The 18,890-nt window shown below is 42.3% G+C and overlaps 1 protein-coding gene and 2 non-coding genes across 7 annotated transcripts; 1 reads left to right on the top strand and 2 right to left on the bottom strand.

The window, feature by feature from the left end:
• Nucleotides 1-12: 12 nt before the first annotated feature.
• On the bottom strand, nucleotides 13-84 carry trnaq-uug (transfer RNA glutamine (anticodon UUG)). The gene has a single exon. It is a non-coding gene; the product is annotated as a tRNA-Gln (tRNA).
• Nucleotides 85-1,202: 1,118 nt separating this feature from the next.
• Nucleotides 1,203-1,285, top strand: trnal-cag (transfer RNA leucine (anticodon CAG)). Its single transcript has one exon. It is a non-coding gene; the product is annotated as a tRNA-Leu (tRNA).
• Nucleotides 1,286-3,152: 1,867 nt separating this feature from the next.
• prrc2b (proline-rich coiled-coil 2B) lies at nucleotides 3,153-18,379 on the bottom strand. Of its 5 annotated transcripts, none has more exons than XM_028417396.1 (31): nucleotides 18,201-18,379; nucleotides 16,155-16,332; nucleotides 15,882-16,059; nucleotides 15,683-15,785; nucleotides 15,475-15,538; nucleotides 15,184-15,327; nucleotides 14,454-14,767; nucleotides 14,183-14,307; nucleotides 13,929-14,092; nucleotides 13,598-13,685; nucleotides 13,345-13,513; nucleotides 12,486-12,828; nucleotides 12,181-12,377; nucleotides 11,881-12,082; nucleotides 11,484-11,691; nucleotides 9,367-11,400; nucleotides 9,108-9,271; nucleotides 8,298-8,413; nucleotides 8,069-8,210; nucleotides 7,817-7,893; nucleotides 7,441-7,728; nucleotides 7,247-7,348; nucleotides 6,960-7,155; nucleotides 6,773-6,870; nucleotides 6,564-6,691; nucleotides 6,197-6,437; nucleotides 5,937-6,104; nucleotides 5,756-5,832; nucleotides 5,586-5,667; nucleotides 5,065-5,274; nucleotides 3,153-4,660 (listed from the first exon to the last, which is right to left on the bottom strand). In XM_028417396.1, the coding sequence occupies exons 2-31, from the start codon at nucleotides 16,267-16,269 to the stop codon at nucleotides 4,490-4,492; spliced, it is 6,708 nt and encodes a 2,235-aa protein (XP_028273197.1). In that variant the 5' UTR covers nucleotides 16,270-16,332; nucleotides 18,201-18,379; the 3' UTR covers nucleotides 3,153-4,489. The 5 variants fall into 5 exon arrangements, with proteins under 5 accessions (XP_028273197.1, XP_028273194.1, XP_028273198.1 ...); XM_028417393.1 differs by having other exon boundaries at nucleotides 9,108-9,274; nucleotides 18,201-18,378; XM_028417397.1 differs by having other exon boundaries at nucleotides 5,756-5,823; nucleotides 9,108-9,274; nucleotides 18,201-18,378.
• Nucleotides 18,380-18,890: the final 511 nt, after the last annotated feature.

Below are 18,890 nucleotides of genomic sequence, written 5' to 3'. Positions count from 1 at the left end.
TGACACATCCTCAGGTTCCACCGAGATTTGAACTCGGATCACTGGATTCAAAGTCCAGAGTGCTAACCATTACACCATGGAACCCCTGTCTGCCTTGGTGAAAATCTGCCTGATCACTGACTGCTAACTTGTCAACACAGCACTACTAAATGCCCGTATACATCAGTTCTAAGCTGAAAATGGTGGTTATAGAGTTAGTCTTTAATTACACAGAGCTGAAACATGAATAAAAAATATACCAAAAAACTTACAAAAAATGTTTAACTAGTTAATTTGCATCAAAACTTGACACTTAGGACAGTCACCAGTTACAAGACATTTCAGAGGCAGCATCACTGTTGCGTCGTGTACGAACAGGCGACCAACCAATTTCTGACAGGGCATCATCTGCCTGATGGAGACGTCCCCAGTGGTAGCCATATTTGGAACCCATTTTCCCTGTCCATGCACGAGGTTTTGGATTCATCTGAAAATACATGAAAAAAATTAGGAAAGAGACAATGCATTTCTTGTTTAGTAGTGTTTAAGATGATGCAATAAGTGCCTGATTAGTCCCGCAGTCTTTTGTTGTTACACTATGCATATATGGAAAAAAAAACATACAGGGGTTTCTTACCTGAACAAAAACAGTAGTGTTCATGTGAAGAGTCTCCACTCGGTCTGACAAGTGATTCAACCATTCCATATGGTCACTAATAGACTGGGTTAGATTATTGTTGCTCTATATTAGGGAAAAATATACAAAAATTTAAATTACCTCACAATAAATACGTTCTATCATGGACAGGGATTATGAATAACATACCCCAGACAAGCTGTCTTTCAGTTCAACAGCAGCAAGTCGAACATGTTCCAATTTGTCAATCTGCTCTTTCAGCCTGTCGTCAAGTTCCTGCATCATCATCAGACTTTCATCTGGCCTGACGCGGCCCCTGGTGGACATCCTGGGACACAGACACAGCAAACAGAAACAGAACAGGCTTAACCCTAATTCCAAATACCACCACTAGAGGGAGACATGACTCTTCTTACATAAATTCAGCAATGAAAGCCGGAGTGTGCGAGTAAAATCTTTAAAATCTGAGTAACCTAGACCCAGTTACGGGGTCTAAGTTACTCCTATCAGCCTCTCTTATAAGCACATTTTTCCATCTATTGTTTTTACATGCACGTATTGCGTCATTGCGTCAGCACGTAAAGACGTCAGGATGGCCGAGCGGTCTAAGGCGCTGCGTTCAGGTCGCAGTCTCCTCTGGAGGCGTGGGTTCGAATCCCACTTCTGACATCACTTTTTTTTTTCTTCTTCTCTATCGCTACATTTTTGCTTCACAATACTATACATTTTAAGTCTTCCCTTACCGCTCACTCAATTGACAGAACAGTTATTTGCACATATATAAAAATAAAAGTTACAGAACTCTCCAACGACTTATCACATTGGCTATGTACAAAATGGTTCGTTACAAAAACATACAACACTTTTAAAAGCACTTTCTCGTCCACTTGAGGCAAAAACTAATACAGTTTCTGTTCTCCGATATTAAACTTACTAAGGTTCAGTTTTGCTAGCAAGCATCGTTCCTGTGCAGGTTTTTTTGTTGTTGCAGCGCAGCAGCAGCAGCAGCAACACCTTTCTGTCCTCAGACTGACCCTGGCGAGAAAAACTTGCTAACAAAAACAACTTACCTTGTTTATATGGATGGAATTTGGCAATAAATCCTTTAGCGAGGTGCGCGACTTCCTCACTCCTCTTTAGCCGTAAAAAAACTTTCTTCGTCCAGACCAGACTTGCCTCTTTGTCGCGAAAAAAATGTCCGGAATCTGACACGTCACGCACGGCAGTGGCCAGGATTATACAAACACCTAAATCCAAGACTATAACAAATTTACGAAAGATGTAATAATTAAAAATTAAACATTTAATCATTTAACATCCTCCGGATATATACAGGTATAAACCGAGACTGTTCATTAAAACTAACACATTTAACTTCCGGTTACATATTTTTCAAATTAAACGCTCCGTATGTGTTGGATTGAGCCTGTCAAAATAAAAGCACGCTATGGCACTGCGTTGTGATGATTCAATAGAATTACACAATAAGCAGCGCTTATTATTGTATTGATAGTTTGGTAGTGTAGTGACAGTATATTAAAAATGCATGTACATATAAATGTAAAGCATTTAATAGAAAGACACTGCTTTCTGTCCCAGCAGTTCCTTAAGTGAATGAATACTTTTATCTATCTCATAATGATGAATTTCTGAGGCCTGTTGTAGTGCACCCAGTATTTTCTGAAGCAAATACTAAAACTTAAAAATTAAAAGAGTTGTAAACATGAGTGAGAATACACAATGAACAGTCCATTTAAGAAATCACAACTGCTTTATTTCTTTTCTTTCAATAAGCTCTTTTTTAAACAAGGGAGAGTAATGACCAAATACCTGAAAGGTCAAAGGTCAGGTAGGATAAATAGAATGCTGGATCAGCTGTAGAAAGCACTGGTCCTCTGACAAAAAGAAAAAAAAATGAAATACGCATCTTAAAAGTACAAAAAAAAAAGTCGGGCAACATTTGTGGTGCAGGTACAATGATGAGAGCATCAAGATCTTTTGCAGTAAAAGATGAGAGGCAAAAACACTCCAAGTCCCACAGACCTATCCACAAGTGAAAGCAGTCCATTCTGAGAATACAGTGACTTTTTCAACATTAAATCCTTTATAGTGCCACAATATCTAAAATGAAATATGGGTTTTTAAGCCTCTCCTTCTCACTCACTCACAAGGCTTTACTGTACAGTTAAGTATGCATATACACATATACCAGTGAAACACTGTCATAAAGATAAACATTTTGTAGTGTCATGGAGCATTATAGTAAGCAGTAACATTTAACCAGTTATGACATTGGTATTGTGAGTTTCAAAAAAGAGTGTCCGTTACAAAAAAGAGAAGAAAAAAAAATGACTTCAACAGCTTCACATTTTAAAATAGAACAAACACTTTTAAAAGTCAGTTGTCATCCACTGGAACTGCTGTGCTCACAAAAAAAGCTCAAGCAAATATTGTATTTTAATTCAACAAGCAATGCTAAACACCCATTGTTTGTAATCATAAGCTAATAACAGAAATAAGGTTATTTGGACCCTGATTGTGATTATAGTCAGGCAGCATTTATTGCTAGTGCCACGACGGAGACAGGATGTCAAACATTGTGTGAGACCGTTTCTCTATAATTTCACCCAAGTGGGATTTGAACAAAATTGAAGAACTCTTCCAGGAGGCTTAAAAGAAAAAAAAAGCAGAGCACCCCATGTTGAGGGATGTTAAAAAATAAATCACCTAATCACATGTTAATAAACGGATAGTTTGATTCATTACAACCCAAGCAAGGTGATAAAAAAAGCAAACATTTCAATCAGCATTTTACGGGTCCTTTACAGCAAGTCCAGCCCCTCCCACCCCACCCCCCAATTATTTCCCAATGAGCCCCAAATTGATGCCAGCTTGGTTGATCAAAATCCATACAGGTGATGTCAGCATAATGAATGCTGGGTTCCAAGTCTTTTGTGAAATGTTGCTAGCTTCTACGTAGGAGTCCTGAAGGTTTACACATGGTCAGCACATCACATGCACACGCTGTGCCAATGCCAGTGAGGTTCCCATGGAAGCAACATGATTTTAATAAAAGTTTCATCCATGGTCCATGTTTCTCTTTCAAATTTACACAAAGGAGAGAGTGAGCAACCAAACATAAAAGCAAAGAACAGCTTTAAGAAATAATTTTCTACCAATCTACTCGCTTTCGCCACAGTTCATGGGCTGAATTAACTATAGACACCCCAAAAAGATGCATTTCTGGGGTGGTGCACAATGTGGACATGCAATGAAATAAGGTTTCTTCTCAGTTGATAAAAGAATTCCTTTACCAATTGCATGAATGGGTGATCATGACTTCAACCTTTATTTACCAGCAAAATACCAAAGGAAAAAAAAGACAAAAAAAGTGCCCCACTGCATTTCAAATTTTTTAAAAAACTTCAACAGACTTTGCCTCTCATAGTAAGTTATATCAAGTGTCTGCCTGGTCTTAAGGGCTTTAGTCCATGAACAGGGAGTAAATACAGTTTGGCAAAACAGTATGAAAAATGAATCATCCCCCCTCCCTCTCAGAGAAAAAAAAAACCTCTCTTCACCTATCTCCCCTTAAAAGTGACTCATAATAAATTAAAGAGGACCTTGAAGAGATCTGCTTTAAAGACTGCGTGTATGCATATATTTATATTTATATATATATATTTCTCTATACGTGGTGTGAAATAATAAGTGTCCAGTTCTGAAAGTTCAAGATGGGCAAACTTAGTACTGATGTCTGCTTGCCCCTTGTTTCGATGCCTTGGTGGGTTATGTGGGTTTTTAAAAGGCTCGGACATTGGTGCTCTGTGTTGGCAGGCTTAATGGTGATGAGGATTTTTTTAAGGTCCATTGTTATGCCTTGCCCTCTTCTACTTTGACAGCCTGGGGTTTGATGGCTCCAGTGCGTGCTGGTTTGGCTTGCCCTGCCACAGAGGGTAGGGATTCCTGGAGTTTGCTGGTCATGCCCCCGGGTGGAGTTTTGCCCTCCCCCACTGCCTTTCGCACTTCTCGCATTGTTTTACTCTGTGCAAAGAAGAGGCGCAGTTAGAAAAGACCCACAGCAGTACCTGACAGCCAAAACATACATATAGATGGTTTGCCCAAAGCTCATGATCAGCCATCAGAAAGACAAGCATCTTTTCTTTCATAATTTTCTCACAAAATTTTTTTTGAATAAGAGATAAGATGATGTATCTTTTATGCATTGTATTTCTACATATTTGTGACACATTTTCAATGTAAGTTTATACACACATATACACATTTACTGTATTACTATCAACAATACAGAACCATATTAGTGTAGTATCTAGTAAAGTCAAATGTCAGCAAATTTATTAAATACTACATTGTAAACAAATCATTTCACATAGAGAAAAAGAAAATTGATAAAAATAAATTACCTATATTTACAGTGGGTGGCTCACCTTCATGCCATCCTCTGGCCCTTTAACTGGGGGCTCGGGGACCGAAGGAGGGGTAGAATGGGGAGGGTCACGGCCAGGATTGGGGTAAGGGGGGGAACGGATGATGACAGGCTTGTTGACCTGCATGACAGGTCTCTGGATGGGATTAGGGAAAGGGCCAGTGGTGGGGGGGCGCATGTGCATCACCATGCTGCCTTGAGCAGGTGGGACCTGTTCATGGTCATAGCAGAGGATGAGGGAGGGAGGGAGGGAAAGTGTGAAGGGGGGGGATAAATGAAATATAAGAATTAGAATGCTTGTATTGTAATTTTTCTTAACATAATTTTTACACTTGGTCCAATTACTTTTTGCTTAAATCATGTAATATTCATTAGTGTGTATGTGACGCGAGGCCGAAACCTTAATTTTAAGTGTATCAATTATTATTTCAGAGGGAATGGAACCCTCTGGTACTGTCCCAAGTTTAAAAATGTTGTGATTAAATAAATACATCTTCACATACATTGTGCATAAATACATACCTGCTGAGTAAAATGTGTAGGCAGAGGGCCTACTGGTCCCCCAGGACCAGAGGACTTCCCACTAGGGCTAGCAGACCCAGGCCTGATAAAAGGGGAAATCAAAAAGTTCAATTCAATCCCTCAAATTGCACTGTCTACAGTTACAGCTACTTATTATCATTTTGTCCCACCTGTATGATCCGGACAAGCCTGGGGAGTGGTTGGGCTTCTCAGAGAACTGGAAACCTTTCATTTCCATCTGCGAGCCCTGCAAACAGGGCAACAAACTCACAAAATTGTCTACACAGACAAAACCACTGTGGTCTGCCTACTCCCTTAATAACAATGTCTTCAAAGTAGTTTGGGGTTCACCTCTCTGTTGCCAGCTAGGACAGCAGCCTGGGAGCCTGGTGGTAGCATTCGGCGTGGGGCTCCCACTGACAAGTTCTGTCCCTGTTGCAGCTGAATCGACTGTGGGAGGATGAGGTGCTGCTGAGCAGAACCATAGCGCAGCTGAGAGCCGGGAAGGGGCATAGTCACCTAGTAAGGGAACAGTCCAGTGATGCTTTGATTAAATTCAGAGAAGCATATAATTTCTGAGCTTAATTAAATTCTGTGTACAGTCCACTAACCTGGATGAGCTGAGAATCCATCAACTGAGAGGATCCCATACCAGGCCCCTGGTTCATCTGACTGTCATAGACTAGCTGCTGGCTGCCATTCATAGGCTGATAGTGTGAGCCTGACTGTGGCTTGACCATGTCTGAAGGCTGCATGCCAGGGAAAGCTGAGTAAGGACCCTTAAGAGGGGCCCCGCCTGACAGCACCATGGGGCTAGGCTGTGACAAATTGGGGTGCATGTAAACCTGGGACCTGATGGTAAGACACAGAAAAAAATCAGAATAAGGTTTTATTTCTGACGCACACATTAAACAATCATAGCTTAAGTAAGGCAAACATCAATGTGACTGGTAAGAATTATTTAAAAAAATGCATTACCTGAAGGGCGGGATGGAGCTGAACATATCTTGAGACTGAGAGACTGGTAAACCCCCCCGAAGCCCCAGCTGGGCCTGAGCCTGTAGAGATGTGTGTAAAGAGATAGGAATCTGCTGGGCTGCAGCCGCCTGAATAGATAAGCACATGTAAAAATCATGACAATCTGCTGATATACAAACAAGCCTGTCTTTGCACATGTATTTCTGTACCTGTTGGTAGGTCTGCTGTTGTGTCAATGTTGGAGGTACGAGGCGTGGCTGGCTTTGAAAAACAGGGCCATCCAGATACAACGGGGGAATATGATTACCTGCATTAGGGACAGAAAAAAAAAATCTTTAGTTCAAATCATATACAATTAAGCCACTTATAAAACAGGGAAAAGGAATTTAGCTTCACCTTGCATGGACATGGAAGGGGCAACGGATGCAACAGGCATCGGAGGCATTGAAACTCCTCCAAAAGAACCGTAGCTGACACCAGTGGATGAGCCAACACTACAAGGAGGCTGAGCACCTGAAGAACCACCGCCACCAGGAGAGCCCTGCTCAGGTAGAGACTGGGAATTCTCCCACGCTTTGCGAGCCGATTCCATCTGCAGAAAAGGAAATCAAATAACTGGTTTGCTTTCCCACTAAAGACAAGAAAGAGTTGCTCTGCGTATAGGGGGATTGCATTTCACATACCTTGAGAGTGAGGTCTGCACTGGGGAAGGTAATGGGGTTAAGGTTAATGCCAGGCTGCAGGTGGTTGGAACGCAGCATGGGGATACTCTGATTGAGAGTTGTCTGAAAAAAAAATGTTTGGGTTCAATAAGATGCAAATAAATAAAAAACAAGTAAAAAAACATGCCATAAAACAAACTAAGACAGTCACTCACATTGGTGGTAAGGGCATCTTGAAGCTTGTTGACAGGATTGGACACAGGCACTGGGGTAGAACCCGGTGGTAAGCTAAAATCAGAGTCTTTGGCACTGACACCAAACTCAATAGGAGGCACAGGCAGCACAGTGTCTACATGGAGATCCACGCCGTTGACTGGTGTGATGGGGCTGCCTTCCAGCCTATCAACTCCTTCAGAGCCCTTGCGGTGCTTGAGGGAGCGTTCATTTCCAATGGGCCCTGGTTTGTGCTGTTCTTTACTGTGTTCAGGGCCAGCATCAGAGTCCTGGTCATGGGAAAAATAATAATCCAACAATGCTGTAAATAAACTGTTAATCTTTAATAACCGGAATGATTAAACTACATCATGCTACCTCAGAGTTTGGCTCACTCCCAGTATAAGACACTTGCTTAGTCCATGAGTCTCCTCCTGAAGACTGAACTGAAAGAGCTAATAAATAAATAAATAAAATAGATTAATACCACTAGAGATTATGCAAGGAGACACGACCTCTTTTAAACTTTTAATTATGCATGCAGCACTAAAACTAAAAGGTTGTTCCTGCTTAGTTGTGCAAACAAAAGTATCAAGGGCAAAACAAACAGAAACTGTTTTATGACACTACCTGAGCTGTTGGTCTCCCAGATTTCAGTTCCCAGATTGTTTGAAGAAATTGTTTCCTCAGGTTGTTCCATGCCCATGTTTCCCTGCTTTTTAGCAAAGCGTGGCGGTATCTTGGATGTGATTGTCCTGTTTTTCACTGGCACCTAAAATGGGTGAAAGAAAAAGGTCAAAATGTTTACTTTTTTGTTGTTGTTGGACCTTACTGAACATCTGTGTTAAGCATAACTTACAGGAGCTCCTTGCTCTTTTCTCCTTCTCTCATCTTCCTGTGGCCGTCTTTGTTTCTTGGATAAGGCGTCCTGGTATACATCTTGATTTGAACCTGGTCCCCCTGTGTCTCCCTCAACTACAAAGCAGATACAGTGTCACAACAAACTCTGGTGATAGAAAACTTTCTATGGGAAATGGTAAATATCTGTATTTATGTAGTGTGGCACCAGTAAAACAAGCACCATGATCAGAAAATCTTTCTGACTTTGCCATTAGTTATTTAGCAGAAATGGAGCCAAAAAGAAAAAAAATGTCAGCCCATGCAATGCTCAGAGAAATGCAAAAAAACCTTAAGAATATCTCAGAGCCTACAAGGCTCCCTGAGCATGCTAAACATTAATGTCCTTGACAGTGCAATGAGAAAGACTGGGCATGCATGGTTTGTTTGGAAAGGTTGCCAAGAGAAAGCCTCTTTGGAAGCACAACTGCATCTGAACAAACTACTACTTGTTTTTACACAAACTTAGAATTAAATGAGGGTTTACCAACTTCTGAACATGACTGTACATAACTGTTGTGAATGTCTAACTAATAAAGGATTATCATATCTTATCTAACAGGTAGGATATATAGCTATAACTGATGAAACTGCTTGGAAGAGCAGCAAAATGTCTTCAAGAAAATTCAACAAGCCCAGTTGCCTTGTTCAACCTTCTAAATAAAAATTATCCGGATGACTGAGAACCTTCATTGACACAAGATATATAGATATGTTTCTATTCTATTGTGAACTCATACAACAAAAAAACAATTCACAAAACTGCACTCACTTGGGTAGCTGCTGATATCATACTGGGACAAAGGTTCAGCAATATCTGTCTGGACAGGTCCTGGCTTCAGCTCCTTGTCTAGTTTCTTTACTGAGGGGTCACTGGGCTCCCTGTCCTCTGGTGGCTGCTCGATGCTGTACACAGGGCCTGGCTCATCTGGACTCCTGCTGAAAATGGACAGTGAGAGAAAAGTGCTTTAACTTAGCATTTGTTTTGTTTTTTGTGTAAGTGTATTTCAAGTTTTCCTTATTTGCCTCACCTCTTACAAGAAGTTCCTCCATTCTGCCAAGTGTCGCTCCTGTTAGAGGAGGTGGTGGTGGAATTATCAGCTACACGCACCATTTTGCTAACTTCCAGCAGTGATGGCTCCCCTTTCCTGTTCTGCCTTTCCACTAATGGTCTCTGGCTGGAGAAGCTTCTCTTGGACAGCTCCCTCTTCTCACCAGAGCCTGGTTCACTATGGCCAGAGTCTGATGGAATATCACCATGTCCCTGTGTAGACAGGCCTCCATTTCCACCTCGTTTCTCTCTCCAGTCACCAAAGTCACTGTTTTCTGATCCTGTCTCCCATTCCTCTGTCTGACCATGCTGGCTAGAATGTCCAGAGTAGTGGCCACTGGGCCAGTTATCATCCCCAGTCCCTTTGGATCGGCCTGGCCATGGATTTGTGAAATCTCCATTTACATACTCATCACTTGTCCACTGGTTTGACCCGGGTTCACGTTCTTGCTGTAGACGACGAAAGCGCGGAGGCTTGTCTTGACGTGGAGGACGCCGTCTCCGAGTCATCTGTCTATCTGGGTTATCGTTGTCAAAGTAGTATTCCCCTTCACGGTCCTCTGTGCCATTTTCCATGAAGGAGCCAGTAAATTTAGGAGTGTACTTCAGAGTGTCCCGTTCAACCTGTGGTTTGCGGGAGTATGTAGACTCAGCCCCAGGACCATAACCATTTTCTTGCATGGAGCCCCCACCGGTGTTAAACTGAGGCCCACGGCCCCGCCATGTAGAAATATCTCTGGATCCTCCAAAGTTTCGACTGTAGCTACCAGTGGTGTTCAGTCTGGGAGGAAGAACTCGACCTCCAAAGCCCCTGCTGACCTTGGTCTTTTCTCTGGACTCTGAGACCGCCTGTTCATCTGTATACACCTTGTTTGATCTCCATGAGTCTCTATCAGCTTTACGAACTTCTCCAGACTCTGTGTAGCCTTCTCCATTTTCAGATCCTTTCTGGCGACGCCTTTTTGGAAGTTCCTCATACTCAGAGGCTTCACTTAAGGTCTCGCTAACATTTCGCCTGCGGGGCTTGCCCCTCTGGTAATCTTCAACCTTAGAAATAAGGTCCCTGGGTGGTGCACGACCTCTGCCTGTTCGCTGAGCACCACCGCTGTTGTTATTGTTATAGGCCCCTCTGAGATTATCACCACCACGGCCACCACGGGTTCCACCTCTGGAGCCAAATTCTCTAAAGCCTCGACTGCGACCTCTACCTGTCCCCCTGACAGCCCCAAATGCTTGCTCCTCATCAATAAAGATCCAGTTATTACGCCGTGGTACTTGAGGTTCTCTGCTTTCCTGGCAATCTCTAGGTGACTGGTTCTTGCCAGTTACCCAGATGCTCTCCTTGGGAGTGTCATCGCTGTGGGTGCTCAGGGGTCTGTCCATTTTGCTGGGAGCTGGTGACTGATGTCTCTCTTCAGGCTGTTTCTCAATAACTGGCGAGGCTGGACGCCTGTTGTTGGCAGGTTGATTATCTTTCTTCAAGTCATAAACATTAGTAAGGACTTCTTTCTCCAGTCGATAGGGGACAGGTTTCTCCTCTGGCTCAAGTTTTGGCTTTTCATTTTCCTTGTCTTCCACTTTGAGAGCCTTGAGAACTGGTTTCTTGATGGGCCCAGTTCTACGAGTCAAGGTCCGTCCACTGGTCTCACAAGGCTGACTGATACTACTGCTAGAACTAGAGCTTGCTTCAGACCACTGGCTTTGGGTACTGTTGAGTCCACCATCGTGTTTTTGGCCTCCATCTCTTTTCCAGGTGTCCTTAATGCTATCTAAGGTATCATCGTGAGAGTCAAGGCCATCCTTCAGATGCTTTTCTCTAGATTCTTGTTTTGGGTAATCACTCTCTGAGTGATTCTGAGCAAGGCTCTGAGCAGTGGTGAGTAAGCCTTGGTCATGATTTTGGTGTTCTCTATCTGAGCCTCGGCTCTGGTAAGCATGATGGGGGAGATCATCTTGTGCATGTGTCAAGCACTCATTGCTCCTCTCTTCAAAGGAGTCTTGTTGGGAATCCCCTCTGTGGAAACAAGGAAGCAAAAATTGTTACAAATTATAAACACAGACTGACACCAATCTTATGTGTCTTAACAGTCCACTGACCGGTCATCATGCTGGCCACTGTCTGAGCTTTCATGCTGCCTCTGGTATGGTGGTGTGAAGCTGCGCAAGGGGTAACCATCCTGGTTCCACGCGGGATAAGGCTCAGTTGACGGCGCTCGTCTCTCCTGGTGCAGGTTGGGATGGCATCCCTCATCAGAACCAGGACTGTTCAAGTGATCTTGATGCATGATGGATTTAACCATTCCTGCTAAAAACAAAAAAAAAAACGGCATATAGATGTCAATCAAGAAACTAGAAGCAGTTTTTTGGCTGTCCAATGTTTGTTTGATGGAACACATCAAACAAGACACATTTTTAGTTTAACATGATCTAGCTGTCAACTTGCTGATATTGTGCTCCTTAAACAATTTTTTTCTGGCACAGCCTTAGTGTTTACCTGAAGAATGCACAGCACCAGGGTAATAGTCAACAGGAGATCGTCCTTGGGTCATGCGTGGGTCCATGAAGGGCGGCATCATCATCCAGCGGGGATCAAACCCGAGGACATGAGGAGGATAGTAGCCTCGCTGTGTGTGGCTTGAGCCTGATGGAGCGGGGTGCCCTGACTGTTGCCAGTGTTGCATCTTAAACACTTGATCCTATGTGCATACAACAAACATAAAATGACATGACAGGCAAACCATACCCCATGTAAAAACTAACTAATATAACATTTGATTCATCATCAGATTCTCACCTGCTGCTGCTGCTGGTGGTGCTGTGGTTGTTTTTGAAAGCGGGGTGGTATAGGTTTGGAGGGATGACGTCCACTGTAGTCTCCTGAGGGAGAAGAGGGCTCCTGGGCATCATCCTCACTGCCACGGTAGGTAGAGAAGCCAGGCTCTTCACGATAACTATGGCCAGGTGAGTTGTCCTGGGGACACTCATTTCCTTCTGTAATTATTCAATCGTAAAACATGTTTAGAATTTGTAATTTGTGTCATAAATACATTTATTTAACATTTTATTTCCTAGATGTAAAAGCCTGTATACGAGTATTACCTTTTGTACTGTACTGCCAATTGTCATGGGGGCCTTTAGTCTGTTCTCTGTTTGGGGATAAAGGAATGTCTTTTCCCTCTACATCCTTCTGGCTATCCTCAGTCCTTGATGTCTGCCTTTCAGTTTTGCCAAACTTCTCATCCAGCTTTTTGAGCTTTTCCGCACATGCAGCCAGCCGTTCCTCACGGGCGCGCCTCTCTTCCTCCTCCCGTCGTCTCCGGGCTCTTTCAACAGCCTCAGACAGTTCAGGGGATACATACTTTGCCCTGGCTGGTGCTTGAGACTGCCGCTGGTGAATATCCTGGTCTGCAGCTGGTGGCTCCCCTTGATTCTTCTGCTGGGCCTAGAGGTGACAGACAAATTGTGGATTTTGTTAGACCAGATTTAGACCTATTAGCCATTACATATTAAGCTCCTTAATGTGCAAGGTACTAGAAACACAAAGCTTCTTTTGCAAAGCCCACCCAGAAACACTAATCAACTTAAAAGACTTAAAGACTTGAAAATATTAAATGTGGATCTGAAAATATTACATGTAGTTCTGAACTGTTTATTTACTTTATTCTATCAACAAATCCAGCCTAATAAAAGAGAAGCCAAATGTTTGGCAAGTAAAAAGTGGTTAAACACATATCACTATGGTTATTGCAAGGTAATTTCTTACAATTCACAATGACAGTCTTGCTTAAGGCTGTTTGAATACATACTGCCTGCTTTTGCATACTCTGTAGTGTTGTCTTATGTTTCACAGTCACAGGGGGATTAAAGAACAAGATGTGTTTTTATGTGTCATTATGAGTTAATCTTAGATAAGTAATCTCAAAAGATGAGGATCAAAGAGCTGCATCATTGTAGTTACCTGGGTGTCTGTAGAGAGATATCTGCCATTGCTCTTCCTGGGAGCCTCGTGGTGATGATGTTGGTAGGAATAACTCTCCTCTGGGCCCTCCTGGGGGAAAGATGTCTCCCCTGAACTGAGGGAGGATTGGCAGTCTCGCTGGTTTTCTCTCTCTCTCTCCCACTCAGTCCTTAAAAAGAACATTTAAATCACACATAATGACAAGACTGTGGTTGTTTTGAGCTGTAGTTCGCTTTGAGGAAAGAGATCTTACCATATCTTGTTTTTATCAACAGCAGAGTGTTCTTCTTCGTCATCGCTGAACTTGAGCTTCTCACTATAATCAACTTCTTCATGAAGTCCTATACAAAACATTTTATACATTTACTGGTGAATTACAGTGGGTAAAGCATTGGAATCACATTACATGTCTAATAGCCACAGACAGTTTCTTTAATTGTTTCTACCAATTGGATTAGGTGCTGAATTCCAACTGGAATACTGTTTTCCTCCTTATTCTTTGATACAAACATTATTCACAAGTTGAACAGAAAAATGTAGGGTCACACAGTTGACTGATATCTCAGGCAAGAAGAACTACTGACCAGCCCATCCGTCCTCGCAGTCATTATCAAGCTCATCCAGATCCTTCAAATCGTCCGGATTAATAATAGCTGGGCGAAGCGGTCTGTCACCAGGCCTGCGGATGGGCTGAGAAGAGAGTCTAGGGGGAGCGCGAACAAAGCGATTCTCTCTTCGCACTTCACCACTGCAATCACAGATCGTAGAACAGCAAATTAACAAGTGGAGATTTACAAAGGACGTTAAGTAACTGCCTGGATATTCAGAATGCACTTACTTGGCAACTTCAGGTTTGACATAGCTCTGCCTAAAACTGGGTTTGCTCTCAAATCGCACTGGGGCTGTTACAGTGGGAGGAACATGGTCTGTACCTGGGGCTTCGCGTGTCTCTTTGGAGCACATCTGAAAACAACATTATCACACAGGTTAGCAGAGAAGCTGCTTTCAATTATATCTACTTCTATGCTATACAAACCATAACACTAAGTGCAATTCTGTGTCATGAAGATTATTTACCAAACAATGGCCATGAATCATACAATACTTACAAATGCGGGCAACATATCATGGTAGACAGCAGTGGATGTGTGGTGAAGCTGGTACTGCAGGGCAGTAGGGACGGTTGTTCTGCGGACTGGCTGGGCGGGTCGCAGGGAAGGCTCCTTGGGGTCAAGGCTTGGTGACTGAGCCGTCGCTCCGCTAGAAGAGGTGGTGCCGGTGGCAGACGGGGGGTGAGAAGTGGCTGGAGGGCTGCCAGTCTCACCCAGGGCAGTGGGCTTACCCTCAGGATCTGCTGGCAAGCTGAGGGTGAGTGACGAAGGCTGAAGGTTCCTGCCACCACCTTCCCTCCAGCTCGTCACATCTAGACAAAAGAGGAAAGGGGAGATTTTAGAAAAATGGATTATAAACTGTTAAGAGCTATTCTCCACTTTACAGCTAGGGGTCATGGCTAAACCTAGAGGCAGTGAATGTGACACACTACTTTATGTCAGCGGTTCTATTGTGATGTTCTGCTTGCCTGAAAGCAGTTTCAATACATGACATAGACTTGCACAGAGCACTGGGTTGTATACACACTGCATGAAATGCCTTCCTACTTTAATTGTTGTATTGTCTTGTTTTTAGTTTTACAAGCCATTGGCTGTGTTTGAAAGTATTATTAGCTTATTAGCTAGACTGTCAAAAAATCCATTTAGTAATTTGCTTTCCATAAAAATGATTTCTGTCTGTGCACCCACCAGCCAATACCTTGTACAGGGAAGTAAGAGCAGAACTTACTCTGGGGGCGGAGGCTTGGTCCGGGCCCATACGACGGATCGAAGCCGCTTCTTTCCTTGCCAGCCCTGTCCTGTTCTCCAGCTGCCTTCAGTGTGGGAAATTCCTCGTGAGAGAAGGGCTGAAGTCGGTTTGAGGCCCTTGAACCTTAGATCGTCACAGAAAGAGGCAAAGGAACATTGCATCAGAAGGCAAAGATATATGGGATGCCAATTTGCACAGCACACAGCTTGCCTGTAATTTCATTTTTAACACAACTTTCACTAACATATAGATTAATCTGAGATGACTCACCATCTTGCTCTACTGCCTTTCCATTTAGCTGGGCCCATTGCTTTGGTCCACCTGTGTTTGTGTTCTGTGGAAATTAGGAAAGTCAAGTCACACGCCAAATGCTGGTCCCCTACCTTTGACATATAGATTTGATATCTAGAAATCTAGAATAAGCCACTGGCTGTGTATTTAAAAGAAAAACTGCACCAGCATAGCTACACATACACACCTCCTGGGTGGCTACTGCTGAGGACTTCTGAAGATTGGAGACAGATTTCTGTAAAGCCAGCTGCGGCTGCAACTCCGGCAGCTGTGGTATTGATGCAATAGAACTGCACATATATAAAAAAATTGTTAAGGGATTAAGTCACATGCACAAGTACTACTACCTAGTGAAGGACAAACCAACAGAAACAGTAACAAGTTACCTCTTTTGATCGGGTTGTTCCTGCTTGTTCGCCCATCCTGTACCGTCTTTGGGCACTATAATCACGTTGGGATCGTTTCCTTTGTTTTCAGACTTCAAGCTCGGCAGGTGAGCAGGTGGGGGCATACGCCGGGCTGTGGCCACTTTACCAAGACTCTGCAAGCCATGTCGTGGAACTACTGGCAGATAAAACGTGTAAATAAAAGGAGAGTAAGTTAGGGGCTGAAAAATGAACAGAAAGTATTGGGGGAGAAGAAAACTTAATCAACCTTACCTGCGTTTTTCTGAGTTTCTATTGATTTTCCCTTGTACTTGTCAAATAGGCTGAGTGAGGAATACTTGCTTTTTCCATCCTTGGACTTGGTTATTTGCCCCAAACGATCGGACATTGCGATGTAATGTCATCGAGTATGAAAATTTTTCTTTGCGCCTCTTCCTAGTGCCTTCTGAATCTAAAAAGAGAGATACAGACATCCATGTTAACCAGCTGAACTCTTTAGCTTCTTGTCAAATTTTCTGAAACCAAACTTGTACTATATTGGCTGGAATATATTCTAACATTGATTATAAGACACCAACCCAACTCTAGCATCAGTTTGCAGATTTTTTTGTGACAGAAAATACTTGGATTATATGGATTTTCTGTTTGTCATGCATTTACATCAACCTGTCAGGCTTATGGAAGCAGAAAGAAAATCAATTTCTTTGACAGCCATTGTGGTTTGGATGCTATAGAGCAACACAGACTCTTAATTGTAATCTACATATTTAGAAGATAGCAGGAAAAATCTGTGCATATGTCAGCATTTAATGTTTGCAGCAATTCACATATTCAGTAACCACAAGTCAGCTCTTAAAAGGATCCTTCAGAAACTGTTGTGAGTTGCCTGACTTCAGTGTAAAGGAAACCCTATAAACTTCAAAACATCCACTAGACTAGTGGCATTAAGGCTAAACACAACTTATAACTCATGACTCCAATACATCTGTTTCTCAATTCTAAGGATATTGTAGCTTTTGCAAACCTAATCTACAGAAAAAAGTCATCTCTATAGCCAATGCGATAACGTATTATTTATTAACAGTGCATATGGACCCATCAATGCTCTGAGTACCAAACAATGTCAAAAACATGCCATCAAACATATTACATACAAACATACTTACTAATTAAAAGAAAAATAACATCTATTGTCATTTGATCATAAATCCCGTCATTCCCCCAAAAAGGCCGCTCGTTTAAAAATCCGCTATAGTTTTAACGTTTAGCAAATATTTCCTAGCAATGTTATGTTTAAAGAATACTGTAGACTCTCATGCTACCAATGTTCCCTAAATCTATCTAAGGTTGCTATTGAGATAAAAGGATTTTACATTTTGTTTGGACAGATGTGTAAGCTATGCAAACTAGTACCGACCATACATACCACGTTTACATGTCAACAATGTGTTACTAGAGAACCTATACAAACCAAATAGGTAAAAATGGATATATATATATATTGCAGTGATAACATTAATTTTCGGGCCCGATAATAACATTTGACCTAAAGGTACCGTTGACTCGGGGAAAGCTAATGATAATGCTAACATGAAACTGACACCAATCAGTTCGCTACACGAAAACAAAAAGAAGACCCGTCTGTTTGAATTTGTAAAATGTATTAGATGTTGGACTCGTTATTTTATAATAGTCTAAAGATAACCCCATGTTTAATCTGTAATGGAGCAAGACAAATATTTAAAAGAACCTGAGGTAAGGGTATTAGCAATCACGACTGAGACATGCTAGCTGCTGGCTAAATTAAAATGGCTATGTAAACATCAAATGCTGGTGGCAAGGATCATGCATGAACTATATCGAATTACAGTCATTATATTATAGACTGTAAATATACAGACAAACTGCTGTTTTACTGTTTATTTAGCAAAACATAACAACCAAATACTTTAACTTAGCATTAGCTAGCTGCCATCGACAGTTGCAGGTTGTTAGGAAGCTAACGAGATGGCAATCCCGTTAAACTTCCAGTGTAGAGTTACAAAAACAACCCTGACAGGCCCGGGAGTTTCTCTATGCGTTTGTGCTGACATTATTGAACAAGGTTACTGAGGGTACATTTAAATAAAACGCCCAGTCCCCATGCTATGAATTTCAACCTTGCTTGGCTTTCTGAACGGTCTGAAGACAGCGGTGGCAATGTAGGACAAGGCGATTAAAAATGGCTGCTGCCCAGAACAAAGCAACAATAAAACTGGGCAGCGGAGAAGACAAGCAAAATAGGGGGATTATACACCGATACCCGCATGCATAACTCACCGATTCAACAACTAAGGATATCTTCTGGTCAGTGATAGTGATATATTTCCACAAAGTGTTGCCTACTCGAAGGATGGATAGCGATTGTAGAGCCGAATCGTCATAGGTTGAACCGATCGCAGTGTTGTCGCTGGGGTGCTACCCGGCCTGAGAATGAACGGGGCAGTGGGTAGGCTGGATCGGCTCGGCTGAGAGCGTCATACGTCATCACACCAGGGCGCCGGCAGGAACGCAGAGCTGTCGCCTCCTGCTGGTTCATTTCAGCAATTACAAAAATACCTTGCAGTTCTCATTATGTTTTTATCACTGTAAAAATAAAAAAAAAATGAAATAAATGACACTGAATTATTCATGTGCCTTTCCACACATCTGCTCATTGATCCACTCATTATTACAGACATTGACATGCTAATATATGGACAATTGTTCTTAATTCTTTACATCTGGTTCACATCAGTGGAGTGTGCATGGTCTCAAAGACTCCTCTAGAGGGAGCAATTGTCAAACCATTTTCTGTTGTTTTATCACAGCTGAAAACTGATTAAAAAAAAAACTAAAACATGGTCCAAACTCATACCTACAGCATACTCAGACATGACTGGAACCTGAGAATTTGGGGTGACCAATGCTACTCGTATTTTATAACTATGTAACTTGAGCTCATAGACAACAGAACTGGTTGTAATATAT

The sequence above is a fragment of the Parambassis ranga genome, chromosome 12, assembly GCF_900634625.1.
Source record: "Parambassis ranga chromosome 12, fParRan2.1, whole genome shotgun sequence".
Classification (NCBI taxonomy): Eukaryota; Metazoa; Chordata; class Actinopteri; family Ambassidae; genus Parambassis; species Parambassis ranga.
The sequence above is the reverse complement of the archived record's forward strand: the minus strand, read 5'-3'. Positions and strand labels throughout refer to the sequence as shown.

Coding starts and splice junctions, on each gene's coding strand:
- prrc2b (XM_028417393.1), bottom strand. CDS start 16,269: ATGTCCGATCGTTTGGGGCAAATAACCAAGTCCAAGGATGGAAAAAGC. Junction 16,060..16,154: donor AGAAACTCAGAAAAACGCAG/GTAAGGTTGATT, acceptor TTTATCTGCCAG/TAGTTCCACGACATGGCTTG. Junction 12,378..12,485: donor TTGGCAGTACAGTACAAAAG/GTAATACTCGTA, acceptor GAATAATTACAG/AAGGAAATGAGTGTCCCCAG.